At 37.7% G+C, this 13,635-nt stretch overlaps 1 protein-coding gene across 1 annotated transcript in view; it reads right to left on the reverse strand.

Moving 5' to 3' along the window:
* Positions 1-4,836: 4,836 nt before the first annotated feature.
* cers2b (ceramide synthase 2b) overlaps positions 4,837-13,635 on the reverse strand; it is a 29,697-nt gene continuing 20,898 nt past the window's right edge. Inside the window, exons 5-11 of the mRNA XM_058747247.1 lie at positions 11,654-11,711; positions 11,498-11,548; positions 10,385-10,477; positions 9,027-9,155; positions 7,827-7,933; positions 7,414-7,567; positions 4,837-6,915 (exon numbers count right to left, since the gene is read on the reverse strand). Coding sequence (XP_058603230.1) covers positions 6,766-6,915; positions 7,414-7,567; positions 7,827-7,933; positions 9,027-9,155; positions 10,385-10,477; positions 11,498-11,548; positions 11,654-11,711 — 742 coding nt within the window. The 3' untranslated portion in view covers positions 4,837-6,765. The remainder of the gene's footprint in view (positions 6,916-7,413; positions 7,568-7,826; positions 7,934-9,026; positions 9,156-10,384; positions 10,478-11,497; positions 11,549-11,653; positions 11,712-13,635) is intronic.

Below are 13,635 nucleotides of genomic sequence, written 5' to 3' on the forward strand. Positions count from 1 at the left end.
TTTTTTATTATTATTATTTTTTTTTTAATGAATACCATTTAATCTTCCTGAGGTAATTCCAGTACTGGATTGGTTAGAATGATATGTGTATGTGATTTTGTATTAAGGTACTAAACCCTTTGAAATGTTTTGTTTTCCCGGAAATCTATTATCATTATTTATGCAAGTTATCTCTGTCATCGGGGGCACGTTCAAGCTCAAACCGGTGCGCAACGTTTTGCTACGGATGAACCACGTTTGAGATATGTTTTCTCTTGTTTGGTGGGTGTGTCAAAAATGTCAGCCCAATCAGCAGCAACATGTATATAAACCACGCGGTATTAAAGAGACAGCTCGCACAATTTACGCAACATTTACAAATGTGTCCACCGCAGCTCAGTATACACAACAATTGAAGATATTAGAAGACATGTTTGTCGTAAGAGTTTCATAGTAACAATAGCATATCAACATGATGATGTAGTTGTTTATACACTGTAAAAAGTGATAAGTTGACTCAACTTAAAAAAACTGAGGAAACCCATTGCCTTAAAATTATTAAGTAAATAATAATTTTTAAAAACTTGACAATTCACTTAACTTATTTTTTTAATTATAATTTACTTAAAAATTTTAAGGCAACAGGTTTCCTCAATTTTTTTAAGTTAAGTCAACTTATCATTTTTTACAGTGTATTTTTAGCTTCATTGCAAGGCAAGTTTATTTATAGACCAAATGTCATACAGAATGGTAATTAGGTGATGCACATACTGCTCTACTCAGCGGGACTTTGTAAGTAAATGTAATTAACATCGAAATAAATTCACAAGAGCAAGTATATTGTTCGCACATGTTTATTTACATTAAAGGCAAAATAACTGAAATAATAAGAGCACAATTATAGATCTGGAACTTATTTAAGTCGGTCTAAATATCATGTAGTAATTGCAATGACTACTGGTTCATATCCTTTCCTTAGGAAGGTGTGCGAGACACTGATTAATGTAGCATAAAAATACTATACATATTTATATATTTTGCTATTGTATTGTGGGTGACACTTTCATAAACTATTCTATGCTCCTCTGATTATATAATGGTAAATATTACAATATCATAGCACAACAACAGTGATCAGCAATAATATAAGCCTACTACGCACAATAAAAAAGAATAAGGTTATATAGATCATAACACAGTCTCGGAGGTAAGAAGTGGATTATCGTTCACCTGAAATGTTTGTCTTTTCATCCTGAAATGCGAGGCAGATGTTGGATCACAATAATTAGGAACCACAGTCCCTTCACTTGATTGGGATGTTCTCTTTTATTCTGGACAGCAAGGGCAGTGACTGTAACATCGAGCGTATTTTGCAGTATTAAACACGTATTTATACCGATTTCATCAGGCTCTGAAAATTCTTCAAAAAGAACACAAAGAATGGCCTTCTCAGCTGCCGTAGTTGCAACACTTGCGTCATCAGGATAGTGTTCAACGCACCACCGTTTCCGGTTAATAAACATTTTGCAACGTTTTGTCGGCGCTGAACGCAGCCCTGTTGTAGGGACCGGATGTGACCTCTGGGGTTAAAATATAAGAGAACATCGAGGACTTCAGCTGAATAGTGAAATCTTTTTAGACAGGCGGTGCAAATTACATAAATGCAAGTACGGTGATTATAAACCATTATTTCTAATTTTGAAATCAGAAGTTAAACAACACATAACATCTATTTATAATCTGATAAACATAAAAGCTGTTAAGTGTATTAATGTAAACATTTCCATGATTTTATTTAAATTTGTTTATTTAAAATGGCTAATGTAAAATGTTGAATGTGAATCATTACATTTTTAAAAAAAAAGAGGCGGAGCAAATGAACATACCCTTCTACATTTTTAGCACTATTTGATTAAGGTGCACAGATAAATCATGCAAAATCAGACAAGAACTTGCATTAAAAAGTAAAAATGATCACTCATACTTCATAAGTAGGCCTAAGTTCGCTTAACCAATCGGAGTAGCCTTTAGAGATCACATGACTCACCGCGGAAGAGCCTCTAAAGTGGCATTTCTTCTGTTCACTCAGACTGTCTTTGAGCTGCGTGTTCACTGCTCTGCTCCCTACACACTGCTCCCTACACACTGCGCCCTACACACTGCTCCCTACACACTGCTCCCTACACACTGCTCCCTTCACACTGCTCCCTACACACTGCTCCCTTCACACTGCTCCCTTCACACTGCTCCCTACACACTGCTCCCTACACTCTGCGCCCTTCACACTGCTCCCTACACACTGCACCCTTCACACTGCTCCTACACACTGCGCCTTCACACTGCTCCTTCACACTGCTCCCTACACACTGCTCCCCACACTCTGCGCCTTCACACTGCTCCCTACACACTGCTCCCTTCACACTGCTCCCTTCACACTGCTCCCTACACACTGCTCCCTACACACTGCTCCCTACACACTGCTCCCTACACACTGCTCCCTACACACTGCTCCCTACACACTGCTCCTTCACACTGCTCCCCACACACTGCTCCCTCACACACTGCTCCCTTCACATTGCTCCCTACACACTGCTCCCTCACACACTGCTCCCTACACACTGCGCCTTCACACTGCTCCCCACACACTGCTCCCTACACACTGCTCACACACTGCTCCCTACACACTGCTCCCTACACACTGCGCCCTTCACACTGCTCCCCACACACTGCGCCTTCACACTGCTCCCTACACACTGCTCCCTCACACACTGCTCCTTCACATTGCTCCCTACACACTGCTCCTTCACACTGCTCCCTACACACTGCTCCCCACACACTGCTCCCTACACACTGCTCCCTTCACATTGCTCCTCACACACTGCGCCCTTCACACTGCTCCCTACACACTGCTCCCTACACACTGCTCCCTCACACTGCTCCCTACACACTGCTCCCTACACACTGCGCCTTCACACTGCGCCTTCACACTGCTCCCTACACACTGCACCCTTCACACTGCTCCCTACACACTGCTCCCTACACACTGCTCCCTTCACATTGCTCCCCACACACTGCTCCCCACACACTGCGCCTTCACACTGCTCCCTTCACATTGCTCCCCACACACTGCGCCCTACACACTGCTCCCCACACACTGCTCCTCACACTGCTCCCCACACACTGCTCCCTTCACACTGCTCCCTTCACACTGCTCCCTTCACACTGCTCCCTTCACACTGCTCCCTACACACTGCTCCCTACACACTGCTCCCTTCACACTGCTCCCTTCACACTGCGCCCTTCACACTGCTCCCTTCACACTGCTCCCTTCACATTGCTCCCTACACACTGCTCCTTCACACTGCTCCTTCACACACTGCTCCCTCACACACTGCGCCTTCACATTGCTCCCCACACACTGCGCCTTCACACTGCTCCCTACACACTGCTCCCTACACACTGCTCCCTTCACATTGCTCCCTACACACTGCTCCCTACACACTGCGCCCTTCACACTGCGCCCTTCACACTGCTCCCTACACACTGCACCCTTCACACTGCTCCCTACACACTGCGCCCTTCACACTGCTCCCTTCACATTGCTCCCCACACTGCGCCCTTCACACTGCTCCCTACACACTGCTCCCTACACACACTGCTCCCCACACACTGCTCCCTACACACTGCGCCTTCACACTGCGCCCTTCACACTGCTCCCTACACACTGCACCCTTCACACTGCTCCCTTACACACTGCTCCCTTCACATTGCTCCCTACACACTGCTCCCTTCACATTGCTCCCTACACACTGCTCCCTTCACATTGCTCCCTACACACTGCTCCCTTCACACTGCTCCCTACACACTGCTCCCTACACACTGCGCCCTACACACTGCTCCCTACACACTGCTCCATACACACTGCTCCCCACACTGCTCCCTTCACACACTGCTCCCTACACACTGCGCCTACACACTGCTCCTACACTGCTCCCTACACAGAGCGAGCTGAGTGTATGTTTAAAGACACTTAATTGCTTGTTATTTGCAATTTGATGTAAATGGATTATAGTTCAATTAAATGCAATTAGATGAAGGTTAGAGTGTTCTTCTGATTCAATTAAGTAGAACTTACCTACATTATTATATGTAATTGCATAATGACTACTATTGCCTTTGAAATATGTTACTGCTGAATGCACTGATAAGCATTTACAATAAACTAAAATATACTGTAATGTAATTTCTATTTGTAAACTTCTATGTCATGTATTAAAATATGTTGCAATTTGGTAAATTTAAAATTGATTAACTTATCTACAGTTAAAATAATAAAGTACTTGTGCTTTAGTAGATTAGTCAACACATCAACATGTTTAAACAAAATGACTTAAAATGTACTTTATAATTGACATTATTACAAAGTGCACTTCTTTAGGTGTAACAAACAGTCATATAAGTGTCTCTCTTTAAGTCCTAAAGTGGCCTTTTATTTAATTGATTTTATATTATTATTATTATTTTTAAATATACTCTTATGATCTTAAGTACACTACAAGTGCCCATTCAATACATTTAAAGGCACTTATTTTCTAATGTTAAAAAAGTAAATAAACATGTCGGTTATGTCAACTGCAAATGTATGTAACTATAAAATCTCTGCTTGTGTGACCTATGAAGAGAATTATCATCGTACAGCCCTGGAGCACTTTAGGAGCTTCCTGTGGGTTTTTATAATATTTTGGATATTTATAATATATTACAATAAAATAAGGGCTTGAAGAGACTTTAACAAAATAAAATAATCACGTTTAAAGCAGTACTACTAACAGAGAAATCAAACAAACACATCAAGTGTGACTTACATTCAGTATTTTATTGTTAACATCCTCCATAATATCATCATATTACAAAACACAGGAAAATACAAAATAAAGATAACACTGTAATCGACTCGACTGCATCTGAAACAAAGCCCAGAAGAGAACGATGGGAAGTTGACAAGGACGATGGGAGGAATCATGAAATCGGAGCAGGACACAGAGACGCGATGTGAAAGAGATGAATGAGATGAAGCAGGTTAGTCAGAGCTGTGGGACTGAATCTGTACATGAAACTGGCCGCTGACCACAGAGAAACGAGCAGATCCTGATTCATCTCGGCAGCTCCAGACATAAGAAAACAAGACGTTTTCAGCAGCAAACCACTCAAACTGCATCAACACAAACTCACATATTGCTTCTATCTTTGGCTGGCAGCTTGTGAATATTCAGAATCTGTGTGAAAATGAACGAGCGACAACTGGCCAATACGTGTTAGGAACTTCAGAGTAAATATGGGTTTAATATCACTGAACGGCAGTGGTTTTCTCATCAAAAGAACTGGCTGTGAATTGCATGGTTTACACACTATGTTAGAAACTTAGTAACATTTGGCCATATTTAAAGGTGCACTCAGTCATTTTTGGTTTTGGGTTTATACAGAACATTTTTGGTAGCCAATGCCGTTGCATAATGCGTTATTTACAGGCATCCGGCATGATTTTTTTATTCCTATGAGTGAAAATGCATTCCCGAAGCATTTTTGTGGGCAAAATCCAGTCATTTCTATATGAATTCAATAAGTGAAGGATTTCCTCGTGCAGATTACGCAACAGGTCAATGCAGCGGATGAGCTTGACCATCTGGAACCCGCTGCGTAATCAGAAATCTGTTCTGCAGACATCGCTACGCTATTGACAATAGACAATTAACTTTTTTTTTGCCCAAATTGGTCCACTTGGTATTCAGATGTGTTCAGTATTCAGTCGCAAAATGATGTGTTATAAGATGGATGGTTATACTGTGGAAAAAGATGCAGTAACCTGCAGTTTTTTTTAAATTAAAAACTAAAAACAAGGCATGAAAAAGAGCAAACAATAGCAAAGGAAGGCACTGTTAAAGGCACAAGTCACCTAAATAATTCTCTCATCATTTACTCAGACTCTTTTTTTTTATTTTTATAAGAACAGGTTTAGTATTATATCTGATCTATGCTCTCTCTGGAAGTCTGCCACAGAATATAGAAATAAACTTTTTGTCTCAGAATTCTGACTTTTCTCATCAATTCCAAGTTTACATCTCACAAGTTGGACATCTCACAACTGTTTGTTTTCTTTGTGAGATATAAACTCACCCCCCACACACAATTGCGATATGTAAACTTGGAGTAAAAAAAAGAAATAAAGTCTGAGTTTCTGTCTTGGAATTTGGTGATTATATCTCACAATTCTGACATTTTTGACATCAAAAAAGTCTGAATTGCACAATTATTGATTTTTGTTGTATTCCATGGGCTTCCACAGCTGTCTTCCGTAGGACTTCCAGCTCTAGGAAGCACAAACGCAGCATAAAAGCAGTCCATATGAGACTTGTTTCAACAGATCTCTGTGAGGAACAGACTGAAAATCTTGCTTGATGCCATGGTCACCATTGATTTACACTGTATGGGAAGAGCGGCTTGGACATTCTGCTATAAATAACTGCTAGAAATTTGGAACAGCATCAGTAAATGATGTTGACTTTTAGGTGATCTGCTCCTGTAAGCATATGTCAATAGAGGCAGCACTGCTCCCTGTTCGTTTTGGCACGCTGTGCCTGTGTTCGTGTGATGACTGTGTGTTCGTGTGTGTTTGTCTGTAGTGTAGACAGCAATCGATCCTCTGTTCTTCACCCGGCTCTGTTCTGCTTCAGCAGAGGAAGAATCTCTAGGTTTCTGAACATTTCTCCATCCTGTCCTCTCAAGACGTCACTCTGTTTTTTTAGAGTGGTTGTTGTTATATGCAGCGTGGCCGTTCTGAGCTGGTCCGTTTTTCATTATCTCTCCATTTTTCATTTGTTCTTCTTCCTCTGACTCGTCCGTCTCCTCTCGATCGGACCTCTCGTCTTCTACCGACGACTGTTGAGGAGAGAAAATCATCTTCAAATATATTCACAAAGACATCAAAGGGTAGTTCCCCCAAAAATGAAACATCTGTCATCTTTTACTCAGCTTTACGTCGTTCTAAAACTGTATGACTTTCTATCTTCAAGAGAACAAAAAGTGTGATATTCTGAAAATTATTTTCACAAAGCTCAAACTTCTGAAAAAAAAAAAAAAAAAGAGTGTGTTTCTTCATCAGGTTTGTAGAAATGTGTCTCTGCATCAGTGTCTCAGCAATGGATGCTCTATTAGTTTCTGGATTAGTTTCAGCTTTGGTCTTCTCCAGATGTTAACTGATGGACTGGAGTGCTGTGGATTATTGTGATGTTTTTATCAGCTGTTTGGACTCTCATTCTGACGGCACCCATTCACTGCAGAGCATCCATTGCTGAGACACTGATGCAGTGACACATTTCTCCAAAAGTGACAGATTGAACTCGGTGTAAATGTAAATATGAAATCACGCAGACATACGTTACTGCTCAAGAAGCGGAAGGCCAAGCGTATGATCAGCGCGGCCCAGAAGATGTGCAGACACAGCAAAACCATCAGCAGCCCGTTAAAGAAGTAATATCCGAAGAACGGAGGGTACAGGGTCACGGGATACACCCATGTACAATACATGATCCTGAGAGACAGATAGAAACACATGAAAAACCTACAAAACCTTCTAAGACATCACACTAATTTGCAGTGTTATACAGTATTACACATCTTTGTTCTCAACCAAACAATTTAGCATCTGGTTTTACTTGTGCACAATGTATAATCACACTTATATCCATAGAAACACACCAGAACTGTAGCATAATCACATCTGGCATGGCATGTTTGATGAGAGCATGTGTGTGGAGAGAAACACAGAGAGAGACGGATGGGGTGTGTACCGGAAAGGGAAGATGATGAGGCGTGTGACGATGAAGATCGCAGCAAACAGGATGAAGATGTAGTTGCATGCGTTCTTCCATCTGGCGTAGTTAAACATCTTAGCTGACTGAGAGAGAGAGAGATGATAAGAGGGGAGAAACTGATGTGTACAGAAGAGGGAGAGACGGAAATGGTTTTTCACATCATCTGTACTATACTGCATGTAAGATTAGGATTAGATTATGTACTCCTGGTGGATGGATTGTTGAAGTGTGCCTTTTAGGGCTAATGCTGCTCACATTCCCTTGAGTTATGATTCTACGGGAGTTTGTGACCATTCCCATTTTTAAAAGTATGAACCTGAAAGTTTTCAAAGAAATTAGGGACATCAGTTTAGCAAATTTGTAACACTGACATGGACAACCTGAAGAAAAATGATTGGGAGGATGTGTCTCTTACAATTTCTACAGAACATACTCCAGGATGTACTTTAGTATGATATAAAAAAGTCTCAATGCTGCTTTTATTTGACTAAAACTATGGCAAAATCAGAAATACTGTGAAATAATTTTACAATTTACTCCAGTCTTCAGTGTCACATGATCCTTCGGAAATCATTCTAATATGCTGATTTACTGCTCAAAAAACATTTCTGATTATTATCAGAAGACAGTTGTGCTGCACAATATTTTTGTGGAAAAAGTGAAATAGAAATAGAAATATTTTGCAACATTATAAAAGTCTTTACTGTCACTTTTGATAAATCTAATGCATCACTGCTAAATAAAAGTGTTAATTTCTTAAGAGAAAATCTAACTTTTAATCAGTTTTGCCTAAAGTGCACATTTTCAAAATGTGCTGTGAATACTGTATCCCACAATGTAATGCATATGTTAAGTGCATATGTTAGCATTGGCTTACAATAATACATTTTATCTAGTTTCAAGGGGAGAAAATAAATAAATAAATCTGAGAAGCATCACCTCAGAAGAAACTTGAAGAGCACAGCTGTGAACATTCATGGTTTACAGGGTTTGAACAAACAACCAACCAGGCCGAATCTTTAAAAACTAAGATACACAACGTCTAAACTACTCCATTGTGTTGACAGTATTTACATAGACATCCCATTATACCTCTGTCTAGTATTTTGAACGATTGAAACAAGCTGTGTAGTTGGTTGAGATGTTGTCACGTGTTTGTGTGGCTGTTCTTCTCACCTCGAGCAGATAGTCGGCAGAATCATGCATGAACATGATGAGCGTTCCCGCTCTGATGTAATTAACACACCAGGAGAAGCTGATCAACATGATGGTGGCCACGTGATGAATGATCTGCTCTTTGAAGTCCTGTAAGAGGGAGTGAGAGACGCTTATATCATTACACAGTTATGAGATCTTCATACTACGCCTGTCAGTTTAATGTGATTCATTATGAAGAAAACAACAATCAGCTCCATCATGGTCCCTGACTCACAAAGCTTTTCATTTGTTTATTATGTATCCCTTTCCCATGAGGTCCAGTTATAATGTTACTCAAGTCGTAATTTAGTTTTTAATGAGCAATAATATAAATAATAAATAAATATATCTAAATGTAAGTAATAATACATTTATTATAATATAAAAAATAATAAATCTCTTTGAGACGTGTTAAATTACACTAATTGAAATAAATATATATATATATATATATATATATATATATATATAAAATATTAAATAATTGCAAATATTAATAAAATGATAATAAATCAAAACAATTTATTGTTCAAATACAGAAATTTACATTTTGGAATGTTAAGAACTATTAACTGGTGTAATTTTAGTATCATTGAGATACTATAATAGTTTTTATTAATATTCTGAATCAGGTTTTATTTTACCCCCTTATTAATTACAATAATTTTGTTGTGTTTTCCCGCATAATTAATATTTTTTTGTTTATATATAGTTTTACTTAATGCATTTCCTTTTAAGGTTTTGTTACTAGTACATCAATTTATTAAGTTAAAAAGTAATGAATTTTTTAAAATAGTTAATTTAATTTAACATTTATATTTATATTATATAAGTAATAAAATGTTTATTTATTTTTTAGTTACTATAATAAACTATAACAACCCTGTAATGAACTAACTAAATATAACTTCAAAACAAACAACCTGTGAATATTTCAGCTGGAAACACTTCACACACAGTTTTATTATTAAAAATTCAACAATCAATTATCACCTTCCAAAGTTAAACTCCAAAATGTTATTTTTTCTAATTACCACCTGCTGTATAATATTTCACTTTATATTGTTGCTTCCACAAATTCAGTGGTTCAGATTCATGTGTTTAAATCTCTTCTCTGTCTGCCACCAGAGAGCAGCAGAAGAATAAATCATGTTTTCAGCTATACTTAACTTACTGAAAATAGCACATGGAAACAATCTAAACATCTGTCATCAAGGCCACTGCAGTGATTCCCAACATTAGCTGCTGCTTTGAATACTGCGCTGCTCAAAAAATAAAGTTTGATGCATTCAAACGATGCAAAGATGGGGTTTTCAGTGTGATGATGGCAGACTCACTTTGCGTTTGACATCAGATGCCACACTGAAGAGAAGAGAGGTGTAGAAACCCAGCTCCAGCATGTAGTACCAGTACTGAGACGGCAGGAGTGTCTGAGAGACAGAGAGGCGGCACACTCAGAATAATCAACTCTATAAATAATGTAGCATAAACTAGCCAAATCTGATTAGTTATTAATAGGCTTTATTGTTATTACCCGACTGCAAATTCAGTTTGATGCAGATCAAATCACTTGAGTAGAAGTGGGCGATATGACCAGAATGACTACGGTGTCATATTTTATGTTCTTTAGCTGGAAATTCAACTCATAAATGTTCGATATATCACATAACCATGTGATTATGATTTTTAAAATACTGAATACTTACATGTGGATTATTACGGGATTTAAATTCTACAAAAGAAAGGTACTGTCTGATTTTGTTATTGTATTTGCCTTGAGAAAAAGAAGTGTGCTTAACTGCACTGAATGTGCACTTATTATATTTCCTTTTCAGTGTACTTTCATGACTGTTTCTTAACACACTCACACTTTTAAAAAGTGCACTTTACAATAATGTCAAAACTTTAAAGTGCATTTTAAATCACTGTGTTTTAAAAATCCTTTGTTGTGCTTTAAAGAACACATTTCTGTGTGCTGACTAACATACTAAAGCACACGTAATGTACTTGATTATAATTTTAACTGTAGTGTGTTTAAATTTTACATTATTACCAAAGTCTCTTTAAGATTTTAAGGGTATTCTATAGTCTTTGTTATTACAAACGTGTAATTATTACAAATATATTTAAATGCATGACATACAAGTTTCAATAAAAATGTCATTAAAGTATATTTTAGTTTAGCATAAATGCTTGTCAGTACATTCAGCAGTAAAGACAATAGAAGTAATTATGAAATTACATATAAAGATGTACCCAAGTCCTATATGACATCAATGCAACATCAGCTCTATTTAAAGTTAGTTGGCTATGGAAATTTGCAGTTTGTGTTCCAAGTGCGTTTCAAATCATTGTACATTTAATACAGTATTTGCTGGAGATGACAAGAAACCCTTTAGAAAAAGAGCAGCTCGACAGTATGCCATGTTTTTACAGGAGACTGAACTCACCAGAGTGGGGAAGCCTTTCCACATCTCCTCCAGATCATACAACCAGGGTTTCTAGAGAAACAGACAGGACGGACAGGACGGATTGCATTATGCAAAAAACCAGCACAGAAAGTAAAATGAAAGGGTTCAAACAGTCTGAAACTGCAAATGACTTACATCTATTAGTGCCACAAGACCACCGATGAAGGCAAGAAGATAAAAGGCGAATCTCCAGCTGCAAAAGAGCAAAAGGGTCACGGTTTGTCCAGTTAAACCATGCTGTTAGATGCCGTAACTCAACCGTTATGAGAGGAAAACAATCTTTCTTCCATTGATGGTCTTTCAAAAGAAGTGTATACATGTTTTTACAGACACAGATATTTCACTATATTTGTGATGCACCAAATTTTCACAACAGAACATATTCAGCTGAAAATTAATTTTCAGTTTTGGAGGGCTAAAATCATTGACCAAAACAATGACGTTTAATTAGCATTTCTCTGATGGAGCATTTTGACTGTCAGTGTCTGTTTCATGCACATAACATGGATAAACTACGTCAGGTAAAAATGTCAGCTGTGTAGATGCTACGGCTGGATTAACAATGTCAATCTATCCTTTTTAATCTTCATTTAGATGAACTGAGATCTTTTCATTTGATCTGTGAACAAAAATTCATTAAACTTTATTTTTAGTGCCTGCCATCCAATGATTGCAATAAGCTTTGTTATTTTGATATGAAACTAAGTCTGATCTTTCAAATTCTGTCAAATAGAAACACCAATTTGCTGCTGTTTACTGTGTTGTGACAGATCGCCGCACATTAACCGATCATCTCTTGCTCATTACTACTAGTTATAGCATGAAATAAACATGAATGAACATCAGAAGGTGTTGAAAGAAACAGAACAACTTACTGAAATTAATCATGTCTCATGTAATCGATCAATCAATGTTCCAACCACAGAAAGACATCAGTAAAACAGCTCCTAAACAATAATGTCACGTAACGCCATATACAGTGTCCATAAACTCATTAGTCAGCCAGAAAAAGAACATAAATATATGCATTGTATTATATATTCATTATATTTTTTACTTAATCTGTTTTCTTCATTATTTAATGCAAGTTTGAATAAATGTGTCATGAAAACAAGTTTTTATTACGGTGACCATTTAAAAGTTTATATTTCATGAATTAGAATCAAACACAATTATATAATTAAAAGTTGATATAAAAACAGCCTTATATGCAATTTAAACGTTTATATAAAAATCTTTTTTTTTTTTTTTTTTTATCTGAGTGTTGATTGTTAAATAAATTTGATTAATTAATTGATTATTAAATAAACTTTATTTTCATTTTCGGCTAAATGGAAACTTTAATTTTCAGTTTCTGTGATTTGTTAGAAAAATCATTTCTAATGTAATTAATTACCAGTTAAATTAGATTTTTCACCACTTCCTGATTATTTTTAAGGCTCTTAAAAGTGTGAAATGGTCTTATATATTTTGTCACTAGCACTGTTTCTTGCAATAGATCTCTATGCATTAGGCTTTAAAAGGGTCATATGATGCTATTTTAAAGATCATTATTTTGTGCATTTGGTGTAACAGAATATGTTGACAAGCTTTAATGTCCAAAAAGCACATTATTTTTCAAATACTGTACATTATTGTAGGTCCTCTATGCCCCGCCTCTCTCAAACGCATTGTTTTCTACAAAGATCCTCCTTCCGACAAGTGCAGTCTGCTCTGATTGGCCAGTTGACACAGTGGATTGGGATTGGCCGAACACCACAGCACGCGTCGGCACATGTAACATGTAAGCACATGTAACGCTCTTTACCATAATCGCAAGCTTCAGCTTTTAAAGTAAATATAAAGACAGTTAATAATTTCAGTTTCACCATCAGTTCAAACCCGAGAGGGGAACAGAGTCGTGTGACAGACACAGTGATGATGATGTTAAGCCGCGGTTAAGACAGCTGACTCCACTTTGATGTGACCCTCTCTCGCTCTCTCTCTCTCTCTCTCTCTCTCACACACACACACACACACGCGCTACTCTACACTGCGCAAAACTCCTCATTTGAACAGTCAATAGTAAATACTTAAACTAATAACAAAACATACTTACAGTCGCTGATTCAGAAGCG

Source organism: Onychostoma macrolepis, chromosome 16 (genome assembly GCF_012432095.1).
Source record: "Onychostoma macrolepis isolate SWU-2019 chromosome 16, ASM1243209v1, whole genome shotgun sequence".
Classification (NCBI taxonomy): domain Eukaryota; kingdom Metazoa; phylum Chordata; class Actinopteri; order Cypriniformes; family Cyprinidae; genus Onychostoma; species Onychostoma macrolepis.